Source organism: Cololabis saira, chromosome 7 (genome assembly GCF_033807715.1).
Source record: "Cololabis saira isolate AMF1-May2022 chromosome 7, fColSai1.1, whole genome shotgun sequence".
NCBI lineage: Eukaryota > Metazoa > Chordata > Actinopteri > Beloniformes > Belonidae > Cololabis > Cololabis saira.
In genome coordinates, this window is record NC_084593.1 from 17,234,543 (window position 1) to 17,250,895 (window position 16,353).

Sequence of the window (16,353 nt, forward strand, 5' to 3'; positions counted from 1 at the left end):
GAAGTCGAGATAAACAGTCTGCAGTTACATTCTCACGGCCCGGCTTGTACTGAATGTCATAATTGAATGACAGCAGTCTGGATGACCACCTGGCTATCCGCATGCCTGCTCTACCTTGACCTTTTGAGGCAAGCAGTGTGGTGAGAGGGCTGTGATCAGTGCGTAATTTGAAATGTCTTCCCCATAGGTAAGTTCTCCACTTTTCTGTGGCCCACACGCATCCCAGGGCCTCCTTTTCGACAGTAGAGTATTTTCTCTCTGCCTGGGTGAGCGTGCGTGATGCAAACGCAACAGTTCTCTCTGTGCCATCTTGGTGAATCTGAGTGAGAACTGCGCCCAGCCCATAGTCAGAAGCGTCCGTGGTGACAACAGTGGGCAGCTCAGGGTTGAACAGGGAGAGTGCAGGGCTGTTTACAATGAGCTCTTTAACAGCCTCAAAACTCCTCTGCGCTTCAGGTGTCCATGTGAAAGCATCAGCTCCACGTAGGAGTGCTCGCAGGGGCTCCACAACAGAGGCATAACCTGGTATGAATTTAGAATACCACGACGTGAGCCCGAGAAATGACCTCAGCTTAGGCAGGTCAGTTGGTGGAGGTGCTTGCGAAACAGCAGTCACATGTGAGGCATCAGGATGCAGTCCTTTTGCTGATACTGTGTGTCCGAGAAAGCACAGTTCAGTCTGCCTGATGTTGCATTTTGAGAGGTTTAGCTTGAGCCCGGCTTCATCAATGCGCCGAAGCACAGCTGTCAGCCTCTCCTCATGTTCCTCAGCTGTTGCACCTGAAATGATAATATCGTCAAGGTAACATTGGACTCCCTTTATACCTTTTAATATGGACGACATCATCCGCTGAAAACAGCTCGGTCCGGACGCCAGTCCGAATGGCACACGCTTGAAGCGAAACAGTCCGTCATGTGTGATGAATGTAGTCAAGCTGCGGCTGTCTTCATGAAGTGGAACTTGGTAATAAGCACTCTGGAGATCCAGTGTAGAAAACAACGTCGCTCCTCTCAGCTCACTAAATATTTCCTCCATGTGAGGAAGCGGAAAACCATCGATGACAACTGACTTATTAGGCTCTCTAAGGTCCACACAAATACGTGGATCTGGTCTGCCTTTCTTTGTGATGACTACTATGGGTGAAATCCATTCAGAAGACTCCACAGGCTCTATAACATCCTGTTCTACCAGTTTTCTTAACTCCTTGGAAACTGCTTCTCTTACTGAGAATGGTAATCTGCGCAGCTTCTGCTGTACTGGCTTTACATCAGGGCGTACTTTAACCTTGTGAACAAAACCCTTAGAACATCCTAGTTTCTCCACTGCTACACTTTTAACTGTAGAGGTAGTCTGGAAACTTGGAGCTGGAATGACCTGGCCATCTATCACTTGCATTCGTAGTGACCGGAATAAGTCTCTTCCTAACACGGCAGAACCTTGGTGTACGATATATATATTTTTATCAGTACTGTAGCCACCAAATGCTACATTAGCCTGTAAGCATCCTTTCACAGTTATGGGGTTTCCTCCATAGTCCTTAAGCTTGCATTTTGGCTTTGTAAGTGAAAAATCAGTGAAAAGCCCGTTAACCACTGACTCTGGTAGAATGGACACTCTTGAGCCTGTGTCTAGCATCAGCTCAATATCCCGGCTCTCTGACCCTTTTACACTGACTTTAACTGTAACCATTATCCTGCTAGAGTCACATGCAGCATCCTCATCCACATTTAAAATAGTCACTTCTGGGACAGTCTCTACCTCACTCACGTGTTTGCTCCCCCGACAGACTTTTGCAAAATGTCCTTTCTTTTTGCAGACGTTGCAGATCGCCTCCTTTGCAGGACATCCTTGGAAGTTAGCAGTGTGCTGAGCAGAGCCACACCTGTAACACGTTTTCCCTTGTGCAGTCTGTGACGCGTAGTGTGGTTTTTGAGTCCCTCTTTTGAACCTGCCGTGCTGCTGCGGTCGCTTCACGTGAACCGCGTGCACAGCGTCGTCCGTTGCTGTATTGCACATAGCTTTAGCCTCCGTCACCGCAGTTTCAATCTGTCGTGCAACAGTCAAAGCTCTGGCAAGTGTGAGCGGTACCTCCAGGAGTAAACGCTCCCTGATCCGCGGTGAATTCGTCTTCTCCACGATCTGGTCACGTATCATCTCCTCCTCCATAGTCCCAAACTGACATGTAGTAACCAGTTCCTTTAAAGCAGCAGCAAACTGGTCTGTAGTCTCACCCGGCCGTTGGCTCCGTTGTCTGAAGCGGTAACGTTCAGCTACAACATTCACTTGTGGCATGAAGAAATCCTCTATGGCTTTTAATGCTGTGGCGTACTTTTCATCAGCAACCGTCAATGTATAGAAAAGTCTCTGCCCTTCCGCGCCCAGACAATGAATGAGCAGCGCGCGCTTTCTTGCTTCTGGCAGATCCTTCTCAGAAATGGCAAGCAGGTAATTTTCGAAGCTCCGTATCCACGCTTTAAGTGGTATCGGCGGTTGTCCGACGTTTTGCAGGAAAGGTGGAGGCTGGTTCAGATTCAGGGCCGCCATCCTCGTCGCCAATATGTTGTGTCCTGAAATAAGACAACTTCGTTTCTTTTACTTCACTTTATTTTAAAGAACGGCAAGTGTAAACATCACGAGGTAACTCCGAGTCCGGTCTTCTTCTTCTGCTCCCGCCTGTACAAGTCATCCTGCTTATACTGCCACCTAGCGTTCAGGCTGAGACATTGGAACATCACACGTTGTGAATTACTTTTGTAATACTGTATTTGACCCGGTCTTTGTAAGTTCTGACCGTATAGAAACGTAATTCTCGTCAGTTGTGTGAAATAAGACCTGGAAACAGGCATTGTGGCATAGAATTGTCAAATTGGTTTAATTCGCCGTACGAATTGTTACAGATTACTTTTGTAATATTGTATTTGACTCGGTCTTTGTACGTTTTGACCGTATAGAAACGTAATTCTTGCCATTTTAAGAATGAGATGTACCTTCTGTACTCTACTGCCCTTACTTTTTAACAACTTGTGCTTTTTATTATTTTACCTCTTTTTTATCATGTTATTTCATTTTATTTGTTATTAATTGTTTAATTGTGTCTTGCCGCTTTTATTTTTATTATTACCTATTTACCGTACAGTGAGCAAAAATAATCGAGTCAAATTCCATGTCTTGTCTGACCTGTCCTGGCCAAATAAACATGATTCTGATTCTGATTCTGATTAATGTTGATGAAAAGCACTTTGAATTACCTTGTGTTGAATTGTGCTATACAAATGAACTTGCCTTGCCTTGAGTCAGTAGGAACTGAAGCTGAAGGGACAACCAGAGGGAGGTGTAAAGCCCGGCTCCTTTCTCACCTTCACACAGCGAGCTGCCAATGGCAGACTGTCAGTGTCAGAGAGGGTGATAGAAACGGTCACACAGGAGTGTGTTGTTTTTAGATGTGTGGGAAAATAGGCTCTCTAAAGCGTCAACAACCAAGTACACTGGGCTCTGTAATTGAATTAATGGCCCACTTTTCTTACATTAAATTACATTTATTTTCGCAAATGGTTTTATTCCAAGCATCTTACAAGTAAGAAACACGTCTGGGTTTATGATCCTGCTCAAGAATCTTTCAACTAAACTGACGATCACTCCACCTCCTAAACCTTTGCTTTTACTGCATTACTGTAATGATCCGTTTTCGCAACAAAAGAGGAGCCGGGAAAATACAATCATGCAATCTGAAAGTCATTAATACATTTTGTTGTGAAGAAAGATCTTGATCTATTGAGATCAGAAACACAAAAGTCTGGTTCAAGTTGCAGTTTTTATTCTGTTGATCAAAATCGAAGAGAAGGGAAATGTACTTATGATTAAAGTAAAAATGAGCTCATTGGCTCATGATAGTATTGCTGTGTCAATGACGATATTATTAATTTCTCGAATAATAGTCTAATTTCAAGAAAGAAACCAAAGTATTGGGATCAATGTTGAAATAAGCTGCTGTTTTTCGAGAATATAGCTGGAACTGAAAATAAAACCCAACTAATCAGGTTTGATGGGCCACTGTGCACGTAGAACCATCGGATTTAAATATTTATGCAACGATGCAATTATGTAGTTTATGCAATGCAACTAAGGTCCTAATGTCTTTTTATTGTTGACGTTCACATTATCAAAATAATGCAATTAAATAATTTTCAAAAGGATTTTTCAAAACAGTAATAGTATAAACTGATATAGACTTCAAAAACATTGTCATTAAAACTGTCTCCCGCCAGGTTGGAGTCTCAGCAACTTGAGGGTCACCTTTTCTCGCCAAAACAAAGTCTTTTTAAACTTGTGCTGCTTGACTTGGTTAATTAGGAAAAAGTGACAAACTCAATCTTTTGTCTTCGTGTTTTCTTGTGTTCACCCGGCTCAGGTTCACCACCCACACACATACTTAACATCTGAAAGCTTCCTCTTCTGTGTACATGAAAAACACTCTCATGTTGCCAAAAGCAGACTTTTGGTGTTCTCTTTTATTTCTGTTGATGTGTTTCTATTATTATCTTATCGCTCTGTAAGACACAATTTGGGATATCAGCTGTAGGGGTTGTTTGGTTTTGACTGTTGGGGTCCCGGCTGTCTCCTGTGTGTTTTATTTGTTGGCTTGTTATATTTTTCTCTTTTTAGTGGGCTACCATTAGTATGAGAAACGTAACTAAAATATAAAAAGGTTAGTATGAAACAGCAGCACTCTTCAGTGGAGACATGCGAGGGGTGGGAGAACACATGCAGTTTTCAGCAGCACCAGACCTAAACATGTTGCTCATGCGAAAACTTCTATTTTAGTTTAGTTTAGTTTATTGGTCCTTTCAATTTCCACAAGACAAATAACCCAAAGTACAGGTGTAAATCGTCAGAGTTATAGAAAAAAATATATATAATTGTTGGTATATATATATATATATATATATATATATATATATATATATATATATATATATATATATATATATATATATATATATATATACAATTTTATACAATTTTAACTAAAAACCAAGGACCAAAGGTGTAGACTGAAGTCTAAGCTTATGACGCCTACCATTTTCACAAAGAAATGATAGCTTTTATAAACTAGTGTAATGTCATTAATAAATATCATTCCATACATACACATGTCCATAGGTACATGCCTATGTGTATTATACCTTTGTTTTATATGTATTAATCATTTTGTGTTTATAGCTGCTTTTGAATTGTAATAACGTGCTCCACATTTTAATTTCATTGCATTTCAAGAACGTTGGTTCTTGCCTTTGTTTTCCTGAACATATATGTTCCCCTGAGTTCATATTGGCTAACTCTGCTTTGGAAGAGCTTCTGAATGCTGTCAGGAAGTGTTTTATTGTTGATTTTAAACATAAATTGCGCTGTTTTAAGGTCCACTAAATCTCTGAATTTAAGCACATTTGAATTTATGAATAATCTATTTGTTGGTTCTCGATAATCTGCTTTGTTTATAAAGCATAAAAAGCAGGTGTATAGCATTTATATATATGTTGAAGCTATACAAGCCTCTTCTGGATTGCCTTCTAATATTTCCTATTAAATCAGACCTCAAAAGCTCTAAAGGAGCATCACTGGGATGGCTATTAGTGCTTAAGTGCGAGAAATTGCACTTCTATTTCAGTTGAAGTATTATAATTCTTCCATCTACTGCGTCAGAACAGGGTTTATGTCAGCTCCTTCAGAGGTGGACCGACCACGGTCTTCCTTTCAGGAAGGAAAGGTTTATGTGCAGCAGTCATGGATACAAAGTCCTGCTTCATTATCAGGAACAGTGCAAGTGCCCTGACATTTTTTTTTACATTTTTCCTTTTCTTCCAAACATTTTCCAAACATCTCCAACATTTTTTTCCAACGTTATCCTGTGTTCCTTTGTGAAGCACCCTGGCAAGCCAAGGGTATATAAACATACCTGTATGTATGCATAGAATATATATATATATATATATATATATATATATATATATATATATATATATATATATATATATATATATATATATATATATATATATATATATATATATATAAATGCACGAAAAATACCTCATACAGAAAAAGGGTAATAAGGTCATGAATTAAATTAGATTAAATATTTAACTAACATAAAAAGAAAAGAAAATTACACGCAACCCTAAGGGTCAATCAAAAACAAGGAACACAGTTTTAATGTGATGGAATAGGAAATGAATTGCACTAAATCATCCCGATTCTAATTTACCATCAAATATTTGTATTGAGGAAAAAAAAAAAAAAAGGCTCTGAGTTTCTGCTGCCCTGATTTAAATTCTCCGGAAGAGAAATAGGTTTTTTGCTATTCTGGCGGCATGCAAACAAGCTCTTTGACCAAAGAGTTTGGAGACTTGCTTCCGTGATAATAACATAGCTGGCAAAGAAAAATTAAAAAGAAGAAACCCTGCATGTGCTGCCGTCACTTGAAAACCATTCATTATCCTGTTTATCCCTCCATATGTGTGCTGCTGAAAACCGACGCACGTCAACAGTAAATGGGCGAGCTGAGACGGGGGTTAGAGGGCCGAAGGGGGCACAAGGTGGCACTGTGACACCCTCTGCCAGAGCGCAGCGCCCCCAGCTCGCCCAGACGGCTGTCTGGCACTCCTTTTGTTCAAGTCACCTGATTGATGTCCATGCTGCTGTCACAGGTCAGGGGACGAGCCGACGTCAGATCATTGGAACCCAGGAAAGTGGAGATTATCCCGTTCTGGTCCACCTTTCTAATCGTGGTGCCGTCAACAAAATAGATCAGCCCGTTTTTGTCCACAGCAATCCCTGTAGGAGCCAGGTAAGAGTTTTTTTTTTGGGGGGGGGGGGGGGTGGGGGGGAGAAAGGAAAACACAGGGGAGGAAGAGCCTGTGATAACAGGAAAACGTGGCAGATCTGCCGCATCTCAGCTTGCATGACTCAGTGGACAGAACACGGTGGCTACATGTGTCAAGCTCGCCTTCCCATTATTCAGGTCACTGCAAAAAGCACAGCTATCAATAATTCACAGGCTGCTTTTCTGATATTAAATAATTTCTCAGGCAGAAGTGGGAAAGGCTGTATTCATACGGTATATATATGCACTTGCCTCCTCTTGTAACCCCCCTGTCTAAAAGCGACCTTTGCAGTTTGCAGGTGTCAATGAGTTCTGCTTTTGTGACGACTTTCGACTACCCACACACACCATTTTCGGGGAAAGAAATGAGCAAAGGGGGGATGGAAATGACAGCTTCTGAGAATTTAACATGAAGGGGTGAGAGACAAGAAGCTGCCTCGGTGATAAGTGTGGACTAAACTGCCTCTGTGATTGAGCGCGAGCTCAGACGTCTGTGCCGTACGGAGTTGCAATAACCATATGTCCCACACTGGGGAAAAAAACATTAACAGGCCATGCCAGCCTTAACATCACTCTTTGTGTCACCGTTGCTGCTTAATAGAGATCAGCGCCGATGGGATTTCAGCCATAGCTCACGTGTAGGGGGGCTGTTTTTCATTCTCCACACCGGTTTTTAACATGCTGTGGTTTGGGGTTTAATTTCAAAAGACTGAGAGCTCCTGATCTCAGGAAGTGCAGGGGATGACTACTTTATAGTTTTTATAGAAATTAAAATGTTCTGAATGCAACTGTAACTTTACTCTTTCCCTCCGGAGAATTTCTATTTCAATGAAGCCTTTAAAAGCTTCTCCGGAAGGTTAGTGGTTTGGTTTGACCTGTGGCTGGGTCTGCAAAAGATTGCTTTCTGCTAAAACATTGACGAGCCGTGGGAGCCCTAGGTGAATCCTTAGGAGTTGGCTATCTGACAGCCTGAGATTCTCGGGCAGACGAAAATGTGTCACATTTGAGCAGAGTTCAGCAAACGTCTGGGTGAAAAAAAAAAAAAAAAAAAAAAAAATGTCCCAAAAAAAAAAAAAAAAAAAGGAGCCATCTGCTGTTTCTTCACTCGTCTCTGCTTCCACCCACTCCATCATTAGAGTCGTTCGCTCAGATTGCCTTCGCTCAAGCCTTTATCACCCAGCTGAAGCTGAGCTATTGCAGGTGGCACTCAGAGCTGACAGCACCGAGCGCAGAACCAATTCATCCTAACCTTTAAATCCAGAGGCATTTACAGAAAAGTCATTAATCACACCACAAATAACACAAATGGACGCACGCTATCTGAAAGTGGACAACAGGTTGGACTTATGGGTAATGGTTACGTTACTGGGAGACTCTAAAAGCTAACAGGAACTGCATGTGTCCACAGGAGGAGAAAAAAAAACCCCATTAATGAATAAATTAAAATCTGAAAGGATTGTTTACAGGAATGTCCAAACATGCAAAGTAACTTATGGTTTTCTTCCCTGGAGGTGACGGGTTTTTGATTGGAAGGGATGCACAGCTTTATTTTCCCAGGAAGGTTTTTATTAGTAGACATTCCTGTTTACTTTTAATTTAACACAAGACCCACAAACAACATTAATTCATTAAAACGGAGAGAGCCATTAGTTTGCAACTGAGCCCAAAGCACACATAAATTTAAATCTAGCAGGTGCCCCTCCTGAGTGAAAAACCCATTACCATGTTCCACCCTTCAATTTAAGCACAACATCTTCATTAGTTTGAAACGGTACCTTTGGGTCCGGTGAGCGAGGCCTCTGGAGCTTTGCCTCCGTCGCCACACTGGTTCTCATCGAAGGGCAGGCAGTGCTCGCCGGTTCCCGCCACCACCTCCGCGTTCGCCTGCAGGTCCTTGGTGCCGCCCAGGGATTTGGGCCTGTAGATCCGGCGGGAGTTTGTGTCTGACACGTACAGCTGCCCGCTGACTGGATCGGTCGCCAGGTAATACCGATGCGCTGGGTTGTTGCTGCGTTTGAGAAGGTACAGTAGCTCAGTTACTATTTTATTTGTGTTTTTTTTTTTTTACTACTTTCAATGCACATAACTATTAGAGTATTAGGGCCAAACTAAGACAAAAAAAAATGTGGAAATTACGAGAATAAAGTCATAATATTATGAGAATAAAGTCGTAATATTACGAGAATAAAGTCATAATATTATGAGAATAAAGTCGTAAAATTACGAGAATAAAGTCGTAATAGAATAAAGTCATAATATTATGAGAATAAAGTCGTAATATTACGAGAATAAAGTCGTAATATTACGAGAATAAAGTCGTAATATTACGAGAATAAAGTCGTAACATTACGAGAATAAAGTCGTAATATTATGAGAATAAAGTAATAATATTACGAGAATAAAGTAATAATATTACGAGAATAAAGTCGTAACATTACGAGAATAAAGTTGTAACATCTTGTGAAGTTATATTTTGATATCGGTTTAACAAATAATGAAATATTTAATCTTTTGACACATCAGCATCGAATTATAATCAGGATAAAGACGTTAAAACGATTGTGCAAACGACTGCATCTATTTCGAAGAAAGAACCACACAGACTTATACTATACTATACCAGACAGCTCCTCTTCCACAAAAGACGTATGTGCTCTTCCTGGTAGAGTCCTCATAAATTACGACTTTATTCTCGTAATTTTACAACTTTATTCTCATATTATTATGACTTTATTCTCGTAATTTCCAAATTTTTTTTGACTTAGTTTGGCCCTAATACTCCGTCGTACGTAACTGTCCTTTGATAGTGTTAATTTACTCCTACGATTGGTTCTTATTTATACATTTTTGCAAATTACGAGAAACTACATGTGTGTACATTCTCTCTGGAACAAAGAGTCTTCCACATGAAAAATGTTATTTTGAAAAACACTCTCAAAACATTCAAGAAGACAAAAACTTTATATGAGTAAATCAATAAAAACAAATTCTACACACTGTTTTTCACTGCCTTGGAAGGGCAATATTATAGCATTATCTCCGGGCCATTTAAGGGCAACCTCCCCCCCAAATATCCTCTCTCCTCTGACTGGCCGGATTCCAGGAGCCTGCGGCTGAGCAGCCCTCACTGCTTTTAAGCCTGTCTCATCCATCTTAAACCAGGGAGCCTCCAAACCGGTGGCTAAACCAACTTGGACATTTCTCAGATGGTCACGAGTTTGAACAAAGGACAACGTGCCCATAATTCAACATTTAGTATGGACTAATAAGCTCACGATGGTGCTGTGTCTCGTCCAAAACCAAAAATGCTCCATTACTCTCCCCTTTAATATCACACACATTACCTGTTTCCTGTATAAAATTACAGAGGATCGAGTGTCTTAGCCAAAATCCATAATGTATATAAGGAAAACAGCTACATCAGCCCCCTGGTAACAGGTCAGAACGTCTGCTGGCTGGTAAACAAAAGGCAACACAGTAAATAAAATGTTGACGGACCTCCTATTTTAATGCTGCAGAACATTAAATACCTATAATTGTGCACAAGTTGACTGCTTTGAAAGGATTTGTATATTTCCCATTAAAGCCAGAGTTAGACACGGTGAAAGTGCTCTCTGCAGCAGATAATCGTATAAATCTGCAATTAGCTGAGATAATCTCTTCTGAATGCGTAATAAATAAATAAACGAGAAAACAAAGAGCTGGAAGCAGTGTTTAAAGGTTTCTAATGTCTGAACTTTTTAATCACAATGTAAAAGTTCAGCCTCATTCTTAGGTTTTACATATCAGCTCGAAATAAAAGTAAAAAATTAGGACTAAAATTAGGTAAATACAGCCTCAAAACAGCATATGACATGTTAAAGTGTCATTTATTTAACAAAAAAAAAAACACAAAAAACTAAATGCAGAAGCAGTGTGTGAAAGGTTAAGTATACTCCATGAAATAATAGCTTGTAGAATCACCTTTAGCAGCAATAATATCAATTGTTTCCTGTATTATATCATTGAGAAAGACATTTTAAAATTATTGTCGGTGCTGCCTTGTCCTTTTTAAAAGAGAATGCTTTCTCCAGGGAGCCATCTAAACATAATTGCACTTTAATAAACTTTAACACATTAGCTGAGGCCCGAAGGGTCAAGAGTCAAGCTTTTGACATTTTTTGTGTTTGCAATTCCTCCAGGATTTTACCATCTGACTTTTAGGTGAACTTGCAGAAATAATGCAGCAGAAATAAATGTGTGGCCTGATTCAAAAAAGACTTTGGTCTCCATAGCATTAGATTTCTATTTGCCACAAATCTATGCACGAGTAGGAGTGTGCTTGCTTTAAGTGACGTCCTTAAGGTTTATGACGAGCCGCCGTCTCTTTAGCAATTTAGCTCTTCAGATTTTCTGCGGCTCTGACATCTAAGCTGTGATGAGACGGTATAATCACTCTCATTTTTGAAGATGATGATGCATGTTGTTAATTACGGTAACAAACGGGCATGACGAGGCCTGGGTTGCCCTCAAACCTCTGCCGGGGCCTGCTAGGGTTGCCCCTAAAAAATAAATCAGGGACACCTCATCTGCAGGGCCGGCCAACCCGATTGCCTTCACCCTTCCTGCCGTGTTGAATTTCTTTAGCCCCTTTTTTTGTGAGTGAAACGATTTTTTAACTATTTGAACCTGAATTGAATTAGATGCATATTTTTGAATGCCATGAACACATGGAAAACAAATTATTATCCAGCAATTCACTTTAATAGAAAATAACAAAATGAACTGAATAAAATAAGTATGATTCCGTTTTTCAAGGGATGCTTGGCGACCCTAGGGATGTTCAGGGCTGAGTTAGCAGACCCAGAGCAGCTGCTCACTGCTGTGGCTGCTGTGGGCGAGCCACCTTCACCCCAACACGTTCAAATCCAACCTCTAACCCTGGATTCACACTGAAAGCGTCAAAAATCTCCTGACGCCAGCATCGCGCTGCTTGGACCAAGCAGCTTGGTAGATTCACACTGAAAGCTGCATGCACTGTTGACGCTTGCAGTGGGCCGGGGCTGCGATGGGCGTGACCTGCAGTGGGCGGGGCCTGTGGTGGGCGTGGCATGCAGTGGGCGGGGCCTGTGGTGGGCGGGGCTAAAGCTGCGCTGCAGAACTAGAGGAACAAAGTGCATATAGTCTACAAATACGGTGGCCGAGACCCGCCATTGCTGAAAATAAATGTAACGCTGCAAACAGAAGCAAACTTCGCTGCAAATTAAATAAACGCTTAGCAAATAATATAAATGCTGCAAACAAAAAGAAACGCTGCTGCAAATAAAAGAAACGCTGCAAATATAAAGAAACCCTGCTGCAAATAAAATAAAAAAAAGACGCAAATAAAAAAGACGTCATCTTCGTCTTCTTCTCCTCTCCCATCAAAAACACCGGTGCATCAGCAAAAATAGTCCCCAGTAATTCACTTCCATTGTGGCTTTGTTATTTGCAGCGTTTTTTTTTTTAATTTGCAGCGGCGTTTCTTTATATTTGCAGCAGCGTTTCTTTTATTTGCAGCGGCGTTTGTTTTTATTTGCAGCGTTTATTTTATTTGCAAAGCGTTTCTTTTATTTGCAGCGGCGTTTGTTTTTATTTGCAGCGTTTATTTTATTTGCAAAGCATTTCTTTTATTTGCAGCGCCGTTTCTTTTTATTTGCAGTGTTTCTTTCATTCTCAGCAATGGTGGGTCTCGGCCACCGTATACACATATCTATATCGTGCACATCTTCAGTTTCCTATTTCAACATGGATCACACCTTGGGAAGCTTTCTTTATATTTTAGCGTTATTTCCGCGTAGATAAGAGTGAATTTGATGCTCCTTAACCAGGTCGGTCCTGGATCAACAGCAACCATCAGAGCCGTTGGTCCCGGTGAAGCTGCAGTCTGTCTGCGGTGAACACTGACACACCGGGTCAGAGCGGATTTGGTCATAATGTTTAAACTGTGTTTTGTGATTAATAAGCACGTTTTTTTATTATTTTGAGTTGGATCAATGTAGCAAATAAAATCGTTCGGAGCATCCAGCCCCTCACCCATCAGATACGTGTTTCACATGAGCAGTTCAGGTAAAAACGGCAGTCAAATCAGCAAAAATGTCAGTTTGCTGGATGAAATATATTAATTACTGATAAAAATAAGTTTGTTAGTGCACAGCTCTGCTCATGTATGCATGTGAATGAGTGTACGTTTGTGTGTACATGAAAGTATAATCTGCATTGAGGCTTCTTGCTTCGGGAATTCCGGTCTGTGATTGGACGCTGCCTCGCCGTCGCCGCTGCTCATTTGCATAAAGTTGAGATTTTTCAACTTCAAATTGACGCTCTGGACGCGCTGCTCCCAACGCCCGTGACGCCTCTCACAGCGAGCTTTCATAGACAATGAATGGCAGCCAGATGACTATGACGCCCGTAACGCTTTCAGTGTGAAAAAACAACGGACGGCCGCTGTATAGGGTTGCCACCCGTCCCCTGAAATACGGAATTGTTATGTAATTGGGAATTAAAAGTTGCGTTCTGTATTGAACCAATACGGACATATATTATGCTCTTATTTATTGATCATAAATTGTCATAATCTACAGGTGAAGGTCGGAAAATTTGAATATATTGCAAAACTTAATTCGTAGTAAATTCAACTAAAGGTGAAACAAATATATTATTTCCCACTGCATTCAAAGTGAGATATTTCAAGCCTTTATTTGTTATAATTTTGGTGATTATGGCTCACAGTTTATGAAAACCCCAAATAAAAAATCTAAAAAAATTTGAATATTTTATGAAATCAATAAACAATTCAATCATCAAAATTATAACAAATAAAGGCTAAACATATCTTGCTTTGCATGTAATGAGACCATGTAATATATTAGTTTCACCTTTTAAGTTGAATTATTGAAATAAATGAACTTTTACACCATATTCTAATGTTCCGACCTTCACCTGTAGGTTATATTCTACATCTGGGCTGATGTGGACGTACGTAGCATAGGAGGCTATTTCAGTTCCCAGTATGGTTGTCTGTCTGTACAGTCATGCTAGTTCAATGCTATTAAAGCACTTTAAACTTTCAATCAAAGCATTTTGTTTTTTCATAACATTTCTATGCAGCTTAGAAGTTTTGGGGATGTCCCTTTTTTTTTTTGGCGCCTGCGCTGCTGAAATCGGGGCGTCCCTTATTTCTATTTCTGAAATTCAATGCAAGGTAACATTAGTTACCATCACAGGTTAACGAGAAGCGGAGCTGAAATAGGAAGCATGAGGTAACTGGGTAGGAAAGTTGCTCAATGAGCTCCCGCCAACATGGCGGCCTCTTTAGGCTTAAAAACTGCCGAATGGCTTTTTTAAAAAAAATAATTATTATGTCCTAATACATAAAACATAAGACTTGAAAGAGTGTTTGCTTAACTTTTATAACTGTGGGTGCCTTTTCTGTTTCTAATTTCAGTTCTAAGTTCAACAATAGCATTTGACATTGTCAACAGAAAATATAATAGCTTATGGGTCCCCCATAAATATAATGAAATAACTGGAACCACTGTACTTGGAGCTAAAATACAAAAGAATTATTCCAACAATCATTGGTATTCAAGTTGTTGAATGTTAATTTCTAAACCTTGCATCAGGAAAGACTAATTAAAAGTAAAATCTTTGTTGTTGAAAAATTGCTGCTAAAAAAAATACAAACCTTATTATCGACTTCAAATTAGAGGCAACAGTGCCATGTGAACGTACAGTATAATGAAGCAAAAGAGGAGAATAATTTCTATTTTTAATGTTATGAAGCACATGGTGAAGAGTTTCCACAGCGTGGAGAATATTAGGGCCTTTGAAGAAGAAAAAGTGGAAAACCGAAGGTCGAAAAGATGGAAGTCGAACTAAATTTAACAGGATACCGCCACAGCGGGGTTCCAGTTTGTAAAGCAGAAATGACAACTTGTGTGCCAGATCATTTCGTCTCTTATCGGCCTCCTGCGGGGAGACGCCTCTGGAAATTACAGAAATGACTGGCTCATGTTAACAACGTGTGACAATTAATGACAACTCGTTCCGCTTATTTGCATTATCTAACTGTCAAAGAAAGGATCGCGGTACAAATATAGAAAGGATTACGAATAAAAGATATTACAACACATGACTGATATTTTTTTTTCTGGGTCATATTTGAAAGTACAGCAATTGATTTATGATCGTGTGTGACATTCTATTACAACAAACTTGAGATCTTTAAAAACACTTCAATTAGGCCAGGATTGGTGCATAGCAGGAGCTTAATTAAAGAGTTTTAAACGGAGGCCGTTAAAGTGACAAATAGCTGGTTTTTACAGTACGGCAGCGAGCGCGGCGGCTCTGGTTGTGCTGCTGCCTCACTCAACGCCGCTTGGCCGTGGAAGTGGATAACATGATGGCAGAATAAATGTGGCAATGAAACATCCTTCCAAAATCATAAAGATGGAGTCATAAAACTTGACAGCCATTATGAGTCAAAGTAAATGTTCAAAATAGGTGGCTGCTATCAAGTTCCTATAAAGAATTCAGAAGTCAAACATTCGTAACCCTTTATTTTACAGTCAACTTGCAGGGTTGGGGGGGGGCGCATTTGAAATGAGACAACTGGTCTGGGATTTTTACAGTCCAATGAAACAGTCATGCAATAAATATTACCTTTGTGAAGCCCCTGATGTTAAATCATATGCAGGTATTTAAGGAGATTTTATGGGATCTTGATATTTCCGACAGCCGGCTCTTTGTTAGAAATGCCACCTGACATATATATATATATATATATATATATAAATATATATATATATATATATATAAATATATATATATATATATATATATATATATATATATATATATATATATATATATATATATATATATATAGTATAAAGTTTAAAGTGTATGTATATATATATACAGTACATTATTTGTGTATCGATATCTCTATTAATATACTGTATACTGATTTATAGTTATATGTAGTTATATGTAGATATGTCGATATACAGATTTATAGTAATTTTTATGTATATAATTGGAGGTAAATATATGAACCAGCATATCTATTATATCTATTGTTCTCTATTATATTGTAGTATTATAGTAAAGTAATGATAATGTAATACTGCATTATAATTACTTCTATTAACATACATGTACATACATAGTAGCACAACTAAATGCTGGGCGTTTGTTTTGTTTTCTTTTGTTTGCCTTGATTTGTTTGATTTTGACTATATTTATATATACATATAATTGAGTATTATATCACTGTATTGAACAGTTATTGAAACTCGTCTTGTTATTGTATGCATTATTATATGTAAGAATGTATGTCAGATTCAGGGGTAGGACTCGATAAGTGTTTACTTCATTCCTACTCCGTTTCGAGCATGTTGGTGGATCCGTGAACTATTATTATATGAAGGGCTGTACACACACATATATA

General features: G+C 39.5%; 1 protein-coding gene across 8 annotated transcripts in view; it reads right to left on the minus strand.

Moving 5' to 3' along the window:
* si:dkey-237h12.3 (teneurin-3) overlaps window positions 1-16,353 on the minus strand; it is a 236,668-nt gene that overhangs the window by 19,635 nt on the left and 200,680 nt on the right. For all 8 annotated transcript variants that reach the window (XM_061724890.1, XM_061724889.1, XM_061724888.1 and 5 more), the window contains 2 exons: window positions 8,657-8,889; window positions 6,678-6,832 (listed from right to left, as the gene is read on the minus strand). In XM_061724890.1, coding sequence (XP_061580874.1) covers window positions 6,678-6,832; window positions 8,657-8,889 — 388 coding nt within the window. The remainder of the gene's footprint in view (window positions 1-6,677; window positions 6,833-8,656; window positions 8,890-16,353) is intronic.